This window comes from Amia ocellicauda, chromosome 14, assembly GCF_036373705.1.
Source record: "Amia ocellicauda isolate fAmiCal2 chromosome 14, fAmiCal2.hap1, whole genome shotgun sequence".
Lineage (NCBI taxonomy): Eukaryota > Metazoa > Chordata > Actinopteri > Amiiformes > Amiidae > Amia > Amia ocellicauda.
Window position 1 is genome coordinate 24,073,602 of NC_089863.1, and position 14,019 is coordinate 24,087,620.

The 14,019-nt window shown below is 46.3% G+C and overlaps 1 protein-coding gene across 1 annotated transcript; it reads right to left on the minus strand.

Moving 5' to 3' along the window:
• Positions 1-8,291: 8,291 nt before the first annotated feature.
• LOC136767475 (tripartite motif-containing protein 46-like) lies at positions 8,292-12,688 on the minus strand. The gene is made up of 3 exons (XM_066721270.1): positions 12,349-12,688; positions 12,030-12,097; positions 8,292-8,889 (listed from the first exon to the last, which is right to left on the minus strand). The coding sequence occupies exons 2-3, from the start codon at positions 12,041-12,043 to the stop codon at positions 8,412-8,414; spliced, it is 492 nt and encodes a 163-aa protein (XP_066577367.1). The 5' UTR covers positions 12,044-12,097; positions 12,349-12,688; the 3' UTR covers positions 8,292-8,411.
• Between the last annotated feature and the right edge of the window lie 1,331 nt (positions 12,689-14,019).

Consider the following 14,019-nt stretch of genomic DNA (forward strand, 5'->3'; position numbering starts at 1 on the left):
AGATGGACTTCATTTCCCAACAGAACCTCCAAGATTTAAAATGCCTGTTTAAAACACCAGGTCAGAGCTTCCCACATTTTCATAGCAAGGGACTTCTTAGCATGGTCGTTGCTCAGCCAATTGCTGGGAATGACATCCCACTGTCTGAACCGCACCGACTTCTGACAACGCCAGGTAAACAGACGACAAGTCTGAACCATCAGAAGCTATACAATTTTAATTGGTGTATGTTGTTGTTTTCACGCATTCGATAACGGAGCTGCAGAACGAGAGTGAAGTTACAGGTGGATGAAAGGGGGCTAAAAATTGATTTTTAATGCGTTCCCATAATGTGCGTTTCTCGAAGCCTTTCACTCTCCTGTTTGACGGTAAACACTGGTGTGTGTGTGTGTGTGTGTGTGTGTGTGTGTGTGTGTGTGTGTGTGTGTGTGTGTGTGTGTGTGTGTGTGTGTGTGTGTGTGTGTGTGTGCGTCGACACTAAAATGGTCATGACGGGGCGAGGTGGAGGGCCCCCTGAACAGAGCTTTGATTGGGACCTCAAAACCCACCCCTGATTATTATTATGATTTTGTATTATTATTTAATGATTATGTATTTATTGTGAGACGCCCCTTCTCCAGGGCAATTAACGCAAGCAATACAAAAGTGCAGTAATACAAATCAATACAAAGTTCAGTTTAAGAATGACAGAAGTTACTACCACTACACCAGTTATGTACTGAATTGTTTATTTAAATAATCCCCAAGCAATTAATCAATTTATATAGTGCCCTGAAAGCAACCTCCCCCCTCCCACACTCACACTGATACTGAGACATACACACACACACACAGCTATACACTGATTCAGAGACACACTACATATACAGTGGAACACCTTTCCTCCACCCCCACACCTCTCTCTCTCTCACACACACACAGTGTTCAGTGTGTGGTCAGTCAGTGATGAAGGTGACTAGACTGCTGTATTCTTCAGGGGTCACACAGCCATCTGCATCCTTGTCAGCATAGTTCCACAGCTCCTCAAACAGTGCCAGATTCATTTCCTACAGGGGGAGAGGGAGGGAAAGAGAGAGAGAGGGAGTGTGAGTGTGAGGGGGGTGGTGTGTTAGGGAGAGAGAGAGAGAGAGAGATGTGAACAGTGAGTGATGGTCAGACACACACAGGCATCAGTCGGACAGAAGGACAGACAGACACAGCCGGTCAGGGGTCAGGACTGACCTTGATGTAGTTGCTCATGTCTGTGCGCAGCAGGTTGCGCAGCCCGTCATGGTCGAGACAGGCCTGGTCACTGGAGTGTTGCTCTGAGGACAGCAGGAAGAGGGCGGGCAGTTACTGCAGTGTTGTGTGCTGTGGTGTGTTGTGCAGTGTGTGTTGTGTGTCTGTTGTGCAGTGTTGTGTGGTATGTTGTGCAGTGTTGGTTGTGTGCTGTGTGTTGTGCAGTGTTGTGTTTTGTGTGTGCCGTGTGTTGTGCAGTGTTGGTTGTGTGCTGTGTGTTGTGCAGTGTTGGTTGTGTGCTGTGTGTTGTGCAGTGTTGTGTTTTGTGCAGTGTTGGTTGTGTGCTGTGTGTTGTGCAGTGTTGTGTTTTGTGTGTGCCGTGTGTTGTGCAGTGTTGGTTGTGTACTGTGTGTTGTGCAGTTTGTTGTGCAGTGTTGGTTGTGTACTGTGTGTTGTGCAGTGTTGTGTTTTGTGTGTGCCGTGTGTTGTGCAGTGTTGGTTGTGTGCTGTGTGTTGTGCAGTTTGTTGTGCAGTGTTGGTTGTGTGCTGTGTGTTGTGCAGTTTGTTGTGCAGTGTTGGTTGTGTGCTGTGTGTTGTGCAGTGTTGTGTTTTGTATGTGCCGTGTGTTGTGCAGTGTTGGTTGTGTACTGTGTGTTGTGCAGTGATGTGTTTTGTGTGTGCCGTGTGTTGTGCAGTGTTGGTTGTGTGCTGTGTGTTGTGCAGTGTTGTGATTTGTGTTGAGCAGTGTTGGTGCAGTGTTATGTAGTGCGGGTTGTGCAGTGTTGTGTGGTGTGTGTCTGTGTGTTGTGCAGTGCTGTGTTTTGTGTGTTGTGCAGTGTTGGTTGTGTGCCGTGTGTTGTGCAGTGCTGTGTTTTGTGCGTTGCGCAGTGTTGGTTGTGTGCCGTGTGTTGTGCAGTGTTGGTTGTGTACTGTGTGTTGTGCAGTTTGTTGTGCAGTGTTGTGTTTTGTGTGTGCCGTGTGTTGTGCAGTGTTGGTTGTGTGCTGTGTGTTGTGCAGTGTTGGTTGTGTGCTGTGTGTTGTGCAGTGTTGTGTTTTGTGTGTGCCGTGTGTTGTGCAGTGTTGGTTGTGTACTGTGTGTTGTGCAGTGTTGTTGGTTGTGTGTTGTGTAGTGTGGAGCACTGACCAGAGGCTGAAGTGAGGATGAGGCTGAGGGCAACGAGGAGCAGAACCACTGCTGCCCCCTGCAGGCCAAACAAGGACATCGCACCCAGGAAAATATGCTGGAGAGAGAGAGAGAGAGAGAGAGAGAGAGAGAGAGAGAGAGAGAGAGAGGACAGAGGGAACTCTATATGGAGGTTGACATGTTGCTCTGCTCTGGGCTCCAGTGTAGTGACTGCACCTTCACTGACATGGACCCCAATCATTAGTGCCTTCACTGTCAGACAGCAAACCCCCCGTCAGACCTCTGTCAGTCACTGTCACACACACAGACACACACAGAAACAGCACACACACACACACACACACACACAGACACACACAGAAACAGCACACACACACACACACACAGACACACACACACACAGAAATAGCACAGAAACACACAAACACAGACACACACAGAAACAGCACACACACACACACACACACAGAAACACAAAGAAACACACAGACACACACACAGACACACAGAAATAGCACAGAAACAGCACAGACACACACACACACACACACAGACACACAGAAACAACACACACACACATAGAAACACAGACACACACAGAAACACAGACACACACAGAAACACACAGACACACAGAAACACACACACACACACACACAGAAACACAGACACACAAACAGCACAGAAACACACAGAAATAGCACAGAAACAGCACAGACACACACACACACAGAAACAACACACACACAGAAACACACACACACACAGAAACACACACACACACAGAAACACACAGACACACACAGAAACACACAGACACAGTACAGACACACAGAAACATACACACACAGAGAAACAGCACAGACACACACAGAAACACACACACACACACAAACAGCACAGACACACACAGAAACAGCACAGAAACACACAGACACACACAGAAATAGCACAGAAACACACAGACACACACAGAAATAGCACAGAAACACACAGACACACACGGAAACACATACACACACACAGAAACACAGACACACACACAGCACAGAAACACACACACACAGAAACAGCACAGACACACACAGAAACACACACACACACACACAGAAACAGCACAGACACACACAGACAAACAGAGAAACAGCACAGAAACACACAGACACACACAGAAACAGCACAGACACACACGGAAACACATACACACACACAGAAACACAGACACACACACAGAAACAGCACAGACACACAGAAACACACACACACACAGAAACAGCACAGACACACACAGAAACACAGACACACACACACAGCACAGAAACACACAGACACACACACACACAGAAACAGCACAGACACACACAGAAACACACAGACACACACAGAAACACACAGACACACACAGAAACAGCACAGACACACACGGAAACACATACACACACACACAGAAACACAGACACACACACACAGCACAGAAACACACAGACACACACACACACAGAAACAGCACAGACACACACAGAAACACACAGACACACACAGAAACAGCACAGACACACACAGAAACAGCACAGACACACACAGAAACACACAGACACACACAGAAACAGCACAGACACACACAGAAACACACACACACACAGAAACAGCACAGACACACACAGAAACACACAGACACACACAGAAACAGCACAGACACACACAGAAACAGCACAGACACACACGGAAACACACACACACACAGCACAGAAACACACAGACACACACAGAAACACACAGACACACACACACACAGAAACAGCACAGACACACACACACACACAGAAACAGCACAGACACACACACACACACACACAGAAACAACACACACACAGAAACACACACACACACAGAAACACACACACACACAGAAACACACAGACACAGTACAGACACACAGAAACATACACACACAGAGAAACAGCACAGACACACACAGAAACACACACACACACACAAACCGCACAGACACACACAGAAACAGCACAGAAACACACAGACACACACAGAAATAGCACAGAAACACACAGACACACACAGAAATAGCACAGAAACACACAGACACACACGGAAACACATACACACACACAGAAACACAGACACACACACAGCACAGAAACACACACACACAGAAACAGCACAGACACACACAGAAACACACACACACACACACAGAAACAGCACAGACACACACAGACAAACAGAGAAACAGCACAGAAACACACAGACACACACAGAAACAGCACAGACACACACGGAAACACATACACACACACAGAAACACAGACACACACACAGAAACAGCACAGACACACAGAAACACACACACACACAGAAACAGCACAGACACACACAGAAACACAGACACACACACACAGCACAGAAACACACAGACACACACACACACAGAAACAGCACAGACACACACAGAAACACACAGACACACACAGAAACACACAGACACACACAGAAACAGCACAGACACACACGGAAACACATACACACACACACAGAAACACAGACACACACACACAGCACAGAAACACACAGACACACACACACACAGAAACAGCACAGACACACACAGAAACACACAGACACACACAGAAACAGCACAGACACACACAGAAACACACAGACACACACAGAAACAGCACAGACACACACAGAAACAGCACAGACACACACAGAAACACACAGACACACACAGAAACAGCACAGACACACACAGAAACAGCACAGACACACACGGAAACACACACACACACAGCACAGAAACACACAGACACACACAGAAACACACAGACACACACACACACAGAAACAGCACAGACACACACACACACACAGAAACAGCACAGACACACACACAGCCCTGCGACAGTGCGAGACACAGCCTGAGTCAGTCATACAGATGGGCTCCAAACGGAGCGGACCAATTCTCCAGTGCAATCAATTCCCTTAAAATACACAAACCAGCACTTAAACAGAAACAACTAAAACACAAAACACTCACAGATATTGAAAAATCTATCGACCAAATCCAATTCTGGGCAATGTGGAATAATTTCACCGCGGGAACTATTGTTGCTGGGTGTGCGGACAGGCAGGTTGGGTGAGTGTGTTGTGTTGCTGTGAGGGTGTGTCAGTGAATCAGTGTGTTGTTGTGAGGGTGAGTCAGTGAATCAGTGTGCAATAGAACGCTACACTGCTTTCCATATGCCGCACACAGCAACACACGTGAAAACAGGCCAATCCAAGACACAAATAAACACACCCACTCACACACAAAACCACACTCACTCACTCACACAGACAAATTCACGCACTTACATAAACAAACTAACACACAGACAGTCCCCACACACAGTGGACAGTGCAGTGGACTGTTCAGTTTGGGTTCTTCGTTGTGTGTTAGTTTGTTTGTGTAAGTGCGTGAATTTGTCTGTGTGTGTGTAGAAACCTGTGACTGTTCTGAGCTGACAGCGATGACAGAAGCAGTCTTGCACTACACTCCAATATAACACCCAGTAACGTAGTGTAGTATACTACAGCATAGTATAGTACAGTAGAGTGTAGTATAGTTTAGTGATCCTACCTGCAACCCCCTCCCTGTTCTTACCTGTGCAGTGAAGGAGAGATCATCTTGTGTCAGGAAGAAGGGATGACGGAGGAGTGTTCACTGCTGTTTAAATATCCCCCCCTTCACTGTCCTCGCTGACGGCACACTGGAGAACTGACACACCCTGGTAAACACTGGAGACACACACACAGACACACAGTGCACACAACCACACACATCTACCGACACACACACAATCACACACATGAATACACACTGACATACAATCACACACTGACACACACATGTGCACAATCACACACACATTGTGTAGAGTGGAGCAGTGAAATTACATAGGGGAGCTGTGCTGTAGTAAGTGTAGTAGAGCAGTGCTATTACACTAGGGGGCTGTGGTGTAATAACAGCGTAGTAGAGCAGTGATATTACACTAGGGGGCTGTGCTGTAGTAACAGTATAGTAGAGCAGTGCTATTACACTAGGGGGCTGTGCTGTAGTAACAGTGTAGTAGAGCAGTGCTATTACACTAGGGGGCTGTGCTGTAGTAACAGTGTAGTAGAGCAGTGCTATTACACTAGGGGGCTGTGGTGTAATAACAGTGTAGTAGAGCAGTGATATTACACTAGGGGGCTGTGCTGTAGTAACAGTATAGTAGAGCAGTGCTATTACACTAGGGGGCTGTGCTGTAGTAACAGTGTAGTAGAGCAGTGCTATTACACTAGGGGGCTGTGCTGTAGTAACAGTGTAGTAGAGCAGTGCTATTACACTAGGGGGCTGTGGTGTAATAACAGTGTAGTAGAGCAGTGATATTACACTAGGGGGCTGTGCTGTAGTAACAGTATAGTAGAGCAGTGCTATTACACTAGGGGGCTGTGCTGTAGTAACAGTATAGTAGAGCAGTGCTATTACACTAGGGGGCTGTGCTGTAGTAACAGTGTAGTAGAGCAGTGCTATTACACTAGGGGGCTGTGGTGTAATAACAGTGTAGTAGAGCAGTGATATTACACTAGGGGGCTGTGCTGTAGTAACAGTATAGTAGAGCAGTGCTATTACACTAGGGGGCTGTGCTGTAGTAACAGTGTAGTAGAGCAGTGCTATTACACTAGGGGGCTGTGCTGTAGTAACAGTGTAGTAGAGCAGTGCTATTACACTAGGGGGCTGTGCTGTAACAGTGTAGTAGAGCAGCGCTGTTGCAATGGGACCAGTGGAAGTGCACACACACAGGGAGAAACACAACAGACGCAAAAGCACACACTGAGAAGGACACTGCGTTGTGTAGCTGATGTTCTGATCCAGTTTATTCCAGTCAGGTCCACTCGTGGTGAGTTTTATTCAGGTTTAAAGAGCCGCCAGTGAAATGATTGTTGACAGGCTTTGCAAAGTGCTGCTCCGCCTCTCCAACAGAAACTAGAAGAATCGATCCATTAAATACATAGATTATCAATTACTATTATTAGTATTATTATTGGAAGTAGCAGTATTATTACCAACATCCGCAATAATAATTAATAATAATAATAATAATAATAATAATAATTAGAGCAACAATAACGATACTAATGATTGTAATAATAATAGTAACAATAAGAAGAAAATTAAGAAATTTGGATTATCTATTCAAGCATTACCCCCCCCCCAATAAATAGAAAATGATACTTGAAATGATTAATTAACTATAATGATATAAAGTTGGTTAAGGTCCACAGAGAAGTTGCTAGTTAGTGTTGGCTCTTTAACGAGGAGGCAACTGCCTACTTTTGGCCTCTGGGACACGAGGGGGAGAGCAGCCAGGGTGTGAACTCTAAACAGATACTGTGTGTGTGTTTGTGTGTGTGTGTGTGTAGGAGTGTGTGTTTGTGTGTGAGCATGTTAGGTGTGTTGTGTAGGTGTGTTACTCTTTATCTTTTTGTACCTGTCAGTCATTCCCCCAATTAACCAATTATCAAGGTCAAGGTCAAGGGAGTGAATGAATGCTTAATGAAATCGTGTTGAACTATTTACTCCTATTTATTTATTTATTTATTTATGGTTTTCGAGTGATGCCACCCCCCACCCCCCACCCCACGCCACGGCCTCTGTGTGATATGTGGGGAGAGCAGTACAGTCTCCCTCCCCACCCCTGGTCATGTCCCCCTGCAAAAAACGTTATTTAAAAAAGCATCAAAGCATAAAAGCATAACCAGTCAATCCACTGGGAGGCACCGAGATTACATTGGTTTCGGTCGGAGAATGTTCTGGCACAAAGTCAGGGAGAGATACCAGGTCTGTCTGTCTGTTCGTTTCTTTGGGTCTCTCGGGGCCTCCCTCCCTGCCCACCCCCTCTTCTCTCTCTCCCTCCCTCCCTCCATCCATCTATCCCTCCTCCTCCTCTACTCCTCTCTCCACCTCTTCTTCCTCTCTCGGTCTCTCTTCTCTCTCTTCTCCAGCCCTTCAGTTGTTCAGATTCGTGACGCGCGATTGGATTGTGACCCTCCTGGGCGGGGGCAGCTCGGCGCTCCGGTTGGCCACCAGCTCCTGCACCTGCAGGGCCCCGCCCCCGATGAAGCAGAAGGCGGGGCACACGGGGGCGGAGCAGTCCACGGCTCCCTCCCACAGGGGGCGCAGGGAGACGGCGTCGTAGAAGGAGACGCGCCCCTTCTCGAAGTCCAGGCACACGCCCAGGCGGGGGGGCAGCGGGGCGGTGAGTGCGGGGGGGCTGTGGGGCGGGGCGGGGGCTTGCTGCTGCGTCAGGGGGCCGGGCTGCGAGGCTGGGGGGTCGCGGGGGCTGGTGGCGTTGCTGGGGCAGGCGTTCACCCCCGGCTGGGGCAGCAGGACCTTCCCCATGCCCACGGTCAGGAAGCAGAAGGCGGGCGGAGCGTCCAGGGCAGAGTCTTCGGCCCCGCTGTCATGACCGCTGTCCGGGTCATAGCTGGAGGGAGGGAGGGACAAATTTAGTATTTTGTCATTTACCATTTATTTAAGTATTTAACACTAGAAGCACTTTTTATTCATAAATAAAAAGATATTGCAGACTCATGCAGGGTAATTCTGTTAGCAGTCTAAGATTTGATGCAGTTAGGTCCATAAATATTTGGACAGTGACACAATTGTCATCATTTTGGCTCTGTATGTCACCACAATGGATTGGAAAGGAAACAAGATGTGCTTTAAGTGTAGACTTTCATCTTTAATTTGAGGGTAGATACATCCAAACTGGGTGAACGGTGTAGGAATTACACCCATTTTTATATGTTGGCCTCTCAATTTTAGGGGCTCAAAAGTATTTGGACAGACTAACATAATCATGAATTAAATTGTGAGTTTCAATACTTGGTGGCAAATCCTTTGCAGTCAATGACTGCCTGAAGTCTGGAGCCCATAGACATCAGCAGATGCTGGGTTTCTTCCCTGGTGATGCTCTACAGGCCTGCACTGCAGTGTCTTTAGTTCCTGCTTGTTCTTGGGGTATGCAAAGGATTTACAATATATGTGTGTGTGTGTGTGTATATATATATATATATATATATATACACTCACCTAAAGGATTATTAGGAACACCATACTAATACTGTGTTTGACCCCCTTTCGCCTTCAGAACTGCCTTAATTCTACGTGGCATTGATTCAACAAGGTGCTGAAAGCATTCTTTAGAAATGTTGGCCCATATTGATAGGATAGCATCTTGCAGTTGATGGAGATTTGTGGGATGCACATCCAGGGCACGAAGCTCCCGTTCCACCACATCCCAAAGATGCTCTATTGGGTTGAGATCTGGTGACTGTGGGGGCCAGTTTAGTACAGTGAACTCATTGTCATGTTCAAGAAACCAATTTGAAATGATTGGACCTTTGTGACATGGTGCATTATCCTGCTGGAAGTAGCCATCAGAGGATGGGTACATGGTGGTCATAAAGGGATGGACATGGTCAGAAACAATGCTCAGGTAGGCCGTGGCATTTAAACGATGCCCAGTTGGCACTAAGGGGCCTAAAGTGTGCCAAGAAAACATCCCCCACACCATTACACCACCACCACCAGCCTGCAAAGTGGTAACAAGGCATGATGGATCCATGTTCTCATTCTGTTTACGCCAAATTCTGACTCTACCATCTGAATGTCTCAACAGAAATCGAGACTCATCAGACCAGGCAACATTTTTCCAGTCTTCAACTGTCCAATTTTGGTGAGCTTGTGCAAATTGTAGCCTCTTTTTCCTATTTGTAGTGGAGATGAGTGGTACCCGGTGGGGTCTTCTGCTGTTGTAGCCCATCCGCCTCAAGGTTGTACGTGTTGTGGCTTCACAAATGCTTTGCTGCATACCTCGGTTGTAACGAGTGGTTATTTCAGGCAAAGTTGCTCTTCTATCAGCTTGAATCAGTCGGCCCATTCTCCTCTGACCTCTAGCATCAACAAGGCATTTTCGCCCACAGGACTGCCGCATACTGGATGTTTTTCCCTTTTCACACCATTCTTTGTAAACCCTAGAAATGGTTGTGCGTGAAAATCCCAGTAACTGAGCAGATTGTGAAAGACTCAGACCGGCCCGTCTGGCACCAACAACCATGCCACGCTCAAAATTGCTTAAATCACCTTTCTTTCCCATTCAGACATTCAGTTTGGAGTTCAGGAGATTGTCTTGACCAGGACCACACCCCTAAATGCACTGAAGCAACTGCCATGTGATTGGTTGGTTAGATAATTGCATTAATGAGAAATTGAACAGGTGTTCCTAATAATCCTTTAGGTGAGTGTATATATATATATATATATAGTTAAAGTGAGAAATAAATTAATAAAAACACACTTGACTTGTTTTTTTAATTAATATATGATATATATATTTACTGAAAACAAGAAAGATGCATAACCCTGCATTTATTAGAGACCGCCTTTTTTTTCCATGATTATGCAAATGTCACCACAGAGCCCTGATCTCAACATCATCTAGTCTGTCTGGGATTACATGAAGAGAGAGAAGCAACTGAGGCGCCTAAATCCACAGAACAACTGTGGTTAGTTCTCCAAGATGTTGGGGCCAACCTACCTGCCGAGTTGCTTCAAAAACTGTGTGCAAGTGAACCTAGAAGAACTGATGCTGTTTTGAAGGCAAAGGGTGGTCACACCAAATATTAATTTGATTCAGATTTTTCTTCTGTTCACTCACTTTGCATTTAGTTAATTGATAAATATAATTTATTCACATGTCTATTTTTGAAAGCATTCTTACTTCACAGCATTTTTTCACACCTGCCTAAAACTTTTGCACAGTACTGTTCCTACGGTGTTTTAGCTGCATAAACACACAAAAAATTAGTTATAAAAAAGTTATAAACACATTTACCTATAATAGCCAAAATCAGTTATTTTGATATCGAGTAGAAAGCTGCCAGGAATGCAGACTAAATCTATAGTAAAAAGTTTATTGAAATACAAAGCTACAGTGAATACGAACACTATGTTGAAAAAAGTTTACACGGTCTTGAAAATGTTTACTATTTAATGTTTTTGATAAATGCAATAGTTATTTTTGAACAATAAAATAAAGCATTTGAGCATTATTCCAATATTCATGTTTTTGTTTCATTTGCTAACTGTATATAGTTATTCATGTTTTGACTGTGCAGTATTGGCGTTTAGAAAAAATGCGCTTTGATGTTATTTATACCAATAATTGTAATATTGTATGTTCATATTCCCATTTAAATACTTCATTTGTGTTATGTAAATGTTGGAATTGAAGTTCATGATTAAATCTTCTGAGTTTTATAGGATCGATTGATCACACCACAGCTGTTAAAGAGCTATCGGTTAAAATTACAATTTTTGGCTCTTATATATAGTTTGAAATGTCTGCGCTTCTAGTGTTAAAAAAAACAATATTTATAAATGAAGAAAAAACTAAAGATTTAAGTAAAAAAAAGGTGCAAAACATATGTGTTGTTTTACATTTGGTACTCCCTACCTCTTCCACCCAATTTCTCTCTCTTCCTCCCTTTCCTTCTACCCCTCCCCCCCTCTCTCTCTCTCTCTCTCCCTCTCTCCCTCCCTCCCTCTCCTTTTCTCTCTCACCGTGGGCTGGCCATGTCCTGGGGCAAATGGAACCACTCCTGTAGTCGCGCCTCCAGCCCCACCCCCACCTGGAACACAAACAGATAGCATGTGAGTGTCTGTGTGAGTGTCTGTGTCTATGTGTGTGTGTGTGTGTGTGTGCCTGTGTGTGAGTGTGAGTGTGTGTGTTTGAGAATGTGAGTGTCTGTGTGTGTGTGTGTGGGTTTGACAGTGTGACAGTGTGTGTGTGTGTGTGTGTGTGTGTGTGTGTGTGTGGGTTTGACAGTGTGACAGTGTGTGTGTGTGTGTGTGTGTGTGTGTGAACCCTCTCGCCCCTCACCTTCACCAGGTAGGAGCCGGGATCCACGGAGCATGCCCAGTAGTGACGGCCCTGGGTCACGGCCACATCCCCGATCAGGAGGTCGGAGGTCAGGTGACAGGACGTGAGGGCACGGTCTGCGGCCTGCAGGAGGGGCACGCCGGGCACACTGCGGGCGCCACGCTGGTCCTTACTGAGCACCAGCCTCTCGCCATGGAATCCCCAGCGAGAATCCAGGAAGAAATTAAGCACTGAGAGAGGAGGGGGGGCGGGTTGGGCAAGGGAGAGAGGAGAGAGAGGGAGGGAAGGAGAGGGGGAGAAGGAGGTATAGAGAGGAGAAAGGGGTGAGGAGGGCAGAGAGGGTCATTTGATCAGAAGGGAGTCAGGAGGGAGGGAGGTATAGGAGATATTGAAAAATTAGGAAAACTGGCACTGGGAGAGTAGGCAAATGAAGGAACCTAATCTGAAGGTGGTGCCTTCAGTGGTGTAGTATGGCAACAAGAATCAAACCTCTTTAAACCCCACGCCTTTACTACACCTCCTGTTAATCGCACTTTCGCACGGCTCACTCCACTGACACTTTCCCCTGTCCCACTCCTCCTCGATCTCACTTTTGATCACTACCTTTCACCGACTGGAATTCTCTGAAGAAAGCAAACCAAGAAAAATGCTTGACAAGTCATTACAGTGTGAACAGATTTTATTGACACTAGTCTCTGTGGACAAAGCCCTAATCAGGACAGACATTGCAACACAATCAGGGAGGGGAGAGGAAATTGTTGATTTAAAAAACTTTCCAGCTAAAGTGAAAAAGGACAGGAATTTGCTACAGACAGGCACCATGGCATCAGACTCCGAATGCCTGCTTTGTTGCCCACTGGGAATGTGAGGGGACTTTGGTAAAGACAATACAGTATACAGCACTAGCAGTGGGCCCAGCAATACCAGTCAGAGTCCCTCTTCCTTCTTTAGATAAAATTAATTCCTTATCTTAAAGCTGTGCAAAACGCGGCGTAATCTCCTGTCCCTCTCACTGGGTATCCTGTACAACTGTGCATATTGAACAGACGCCTCGGACACGGACACACACACACACACAGGAGATGTCAGAAGTTTCACAACTCTGGTAACAAAGGCCCAGACACACAGGTCCCATTACCGCTCACTGGGAAAGTGTGAGGGAGACGATGAAGTCATGACTGTATAATCGGTGACAGGAAAGACGTGCGTCGGACTCACCGTAGGGTCTCTGGTCACCTGCAACACGCCAGGAACACACCAGAGAACACGGGGGGAGAGGATCGGACTGTTTGAAAGAGTGAACAGGCGAGCGTTTGAGGGAGCGAGCGTGTCAGTGCGTCAGTGCGCAGTGTCTCAGTGTGCTGCGGTCAGCGCGTTGAGGAGTCAGTGCGTTGTATTCCAGTGCAATATGGCATTGATAACTATGGGAACACAGCCACAATGGAGACCAGTAACAATGTAATTGTGCCCAACAATGACTTTATGTTAGCTGAACTGAAATGGCACAACTATGAAGCAAACTGATCCCACAAGGATCCCACAGGTGGGGGCCGTTTGCAGAAGGGCAGTAGCTGGGCGCAGCTCTCGTTCAGACGGGTTTTGCCAGTGAAGCTCGCCTGTCTGCGCCAATAACAGAAGAACCCGGAAACACAAGCTGTGGGGCCACCTGCT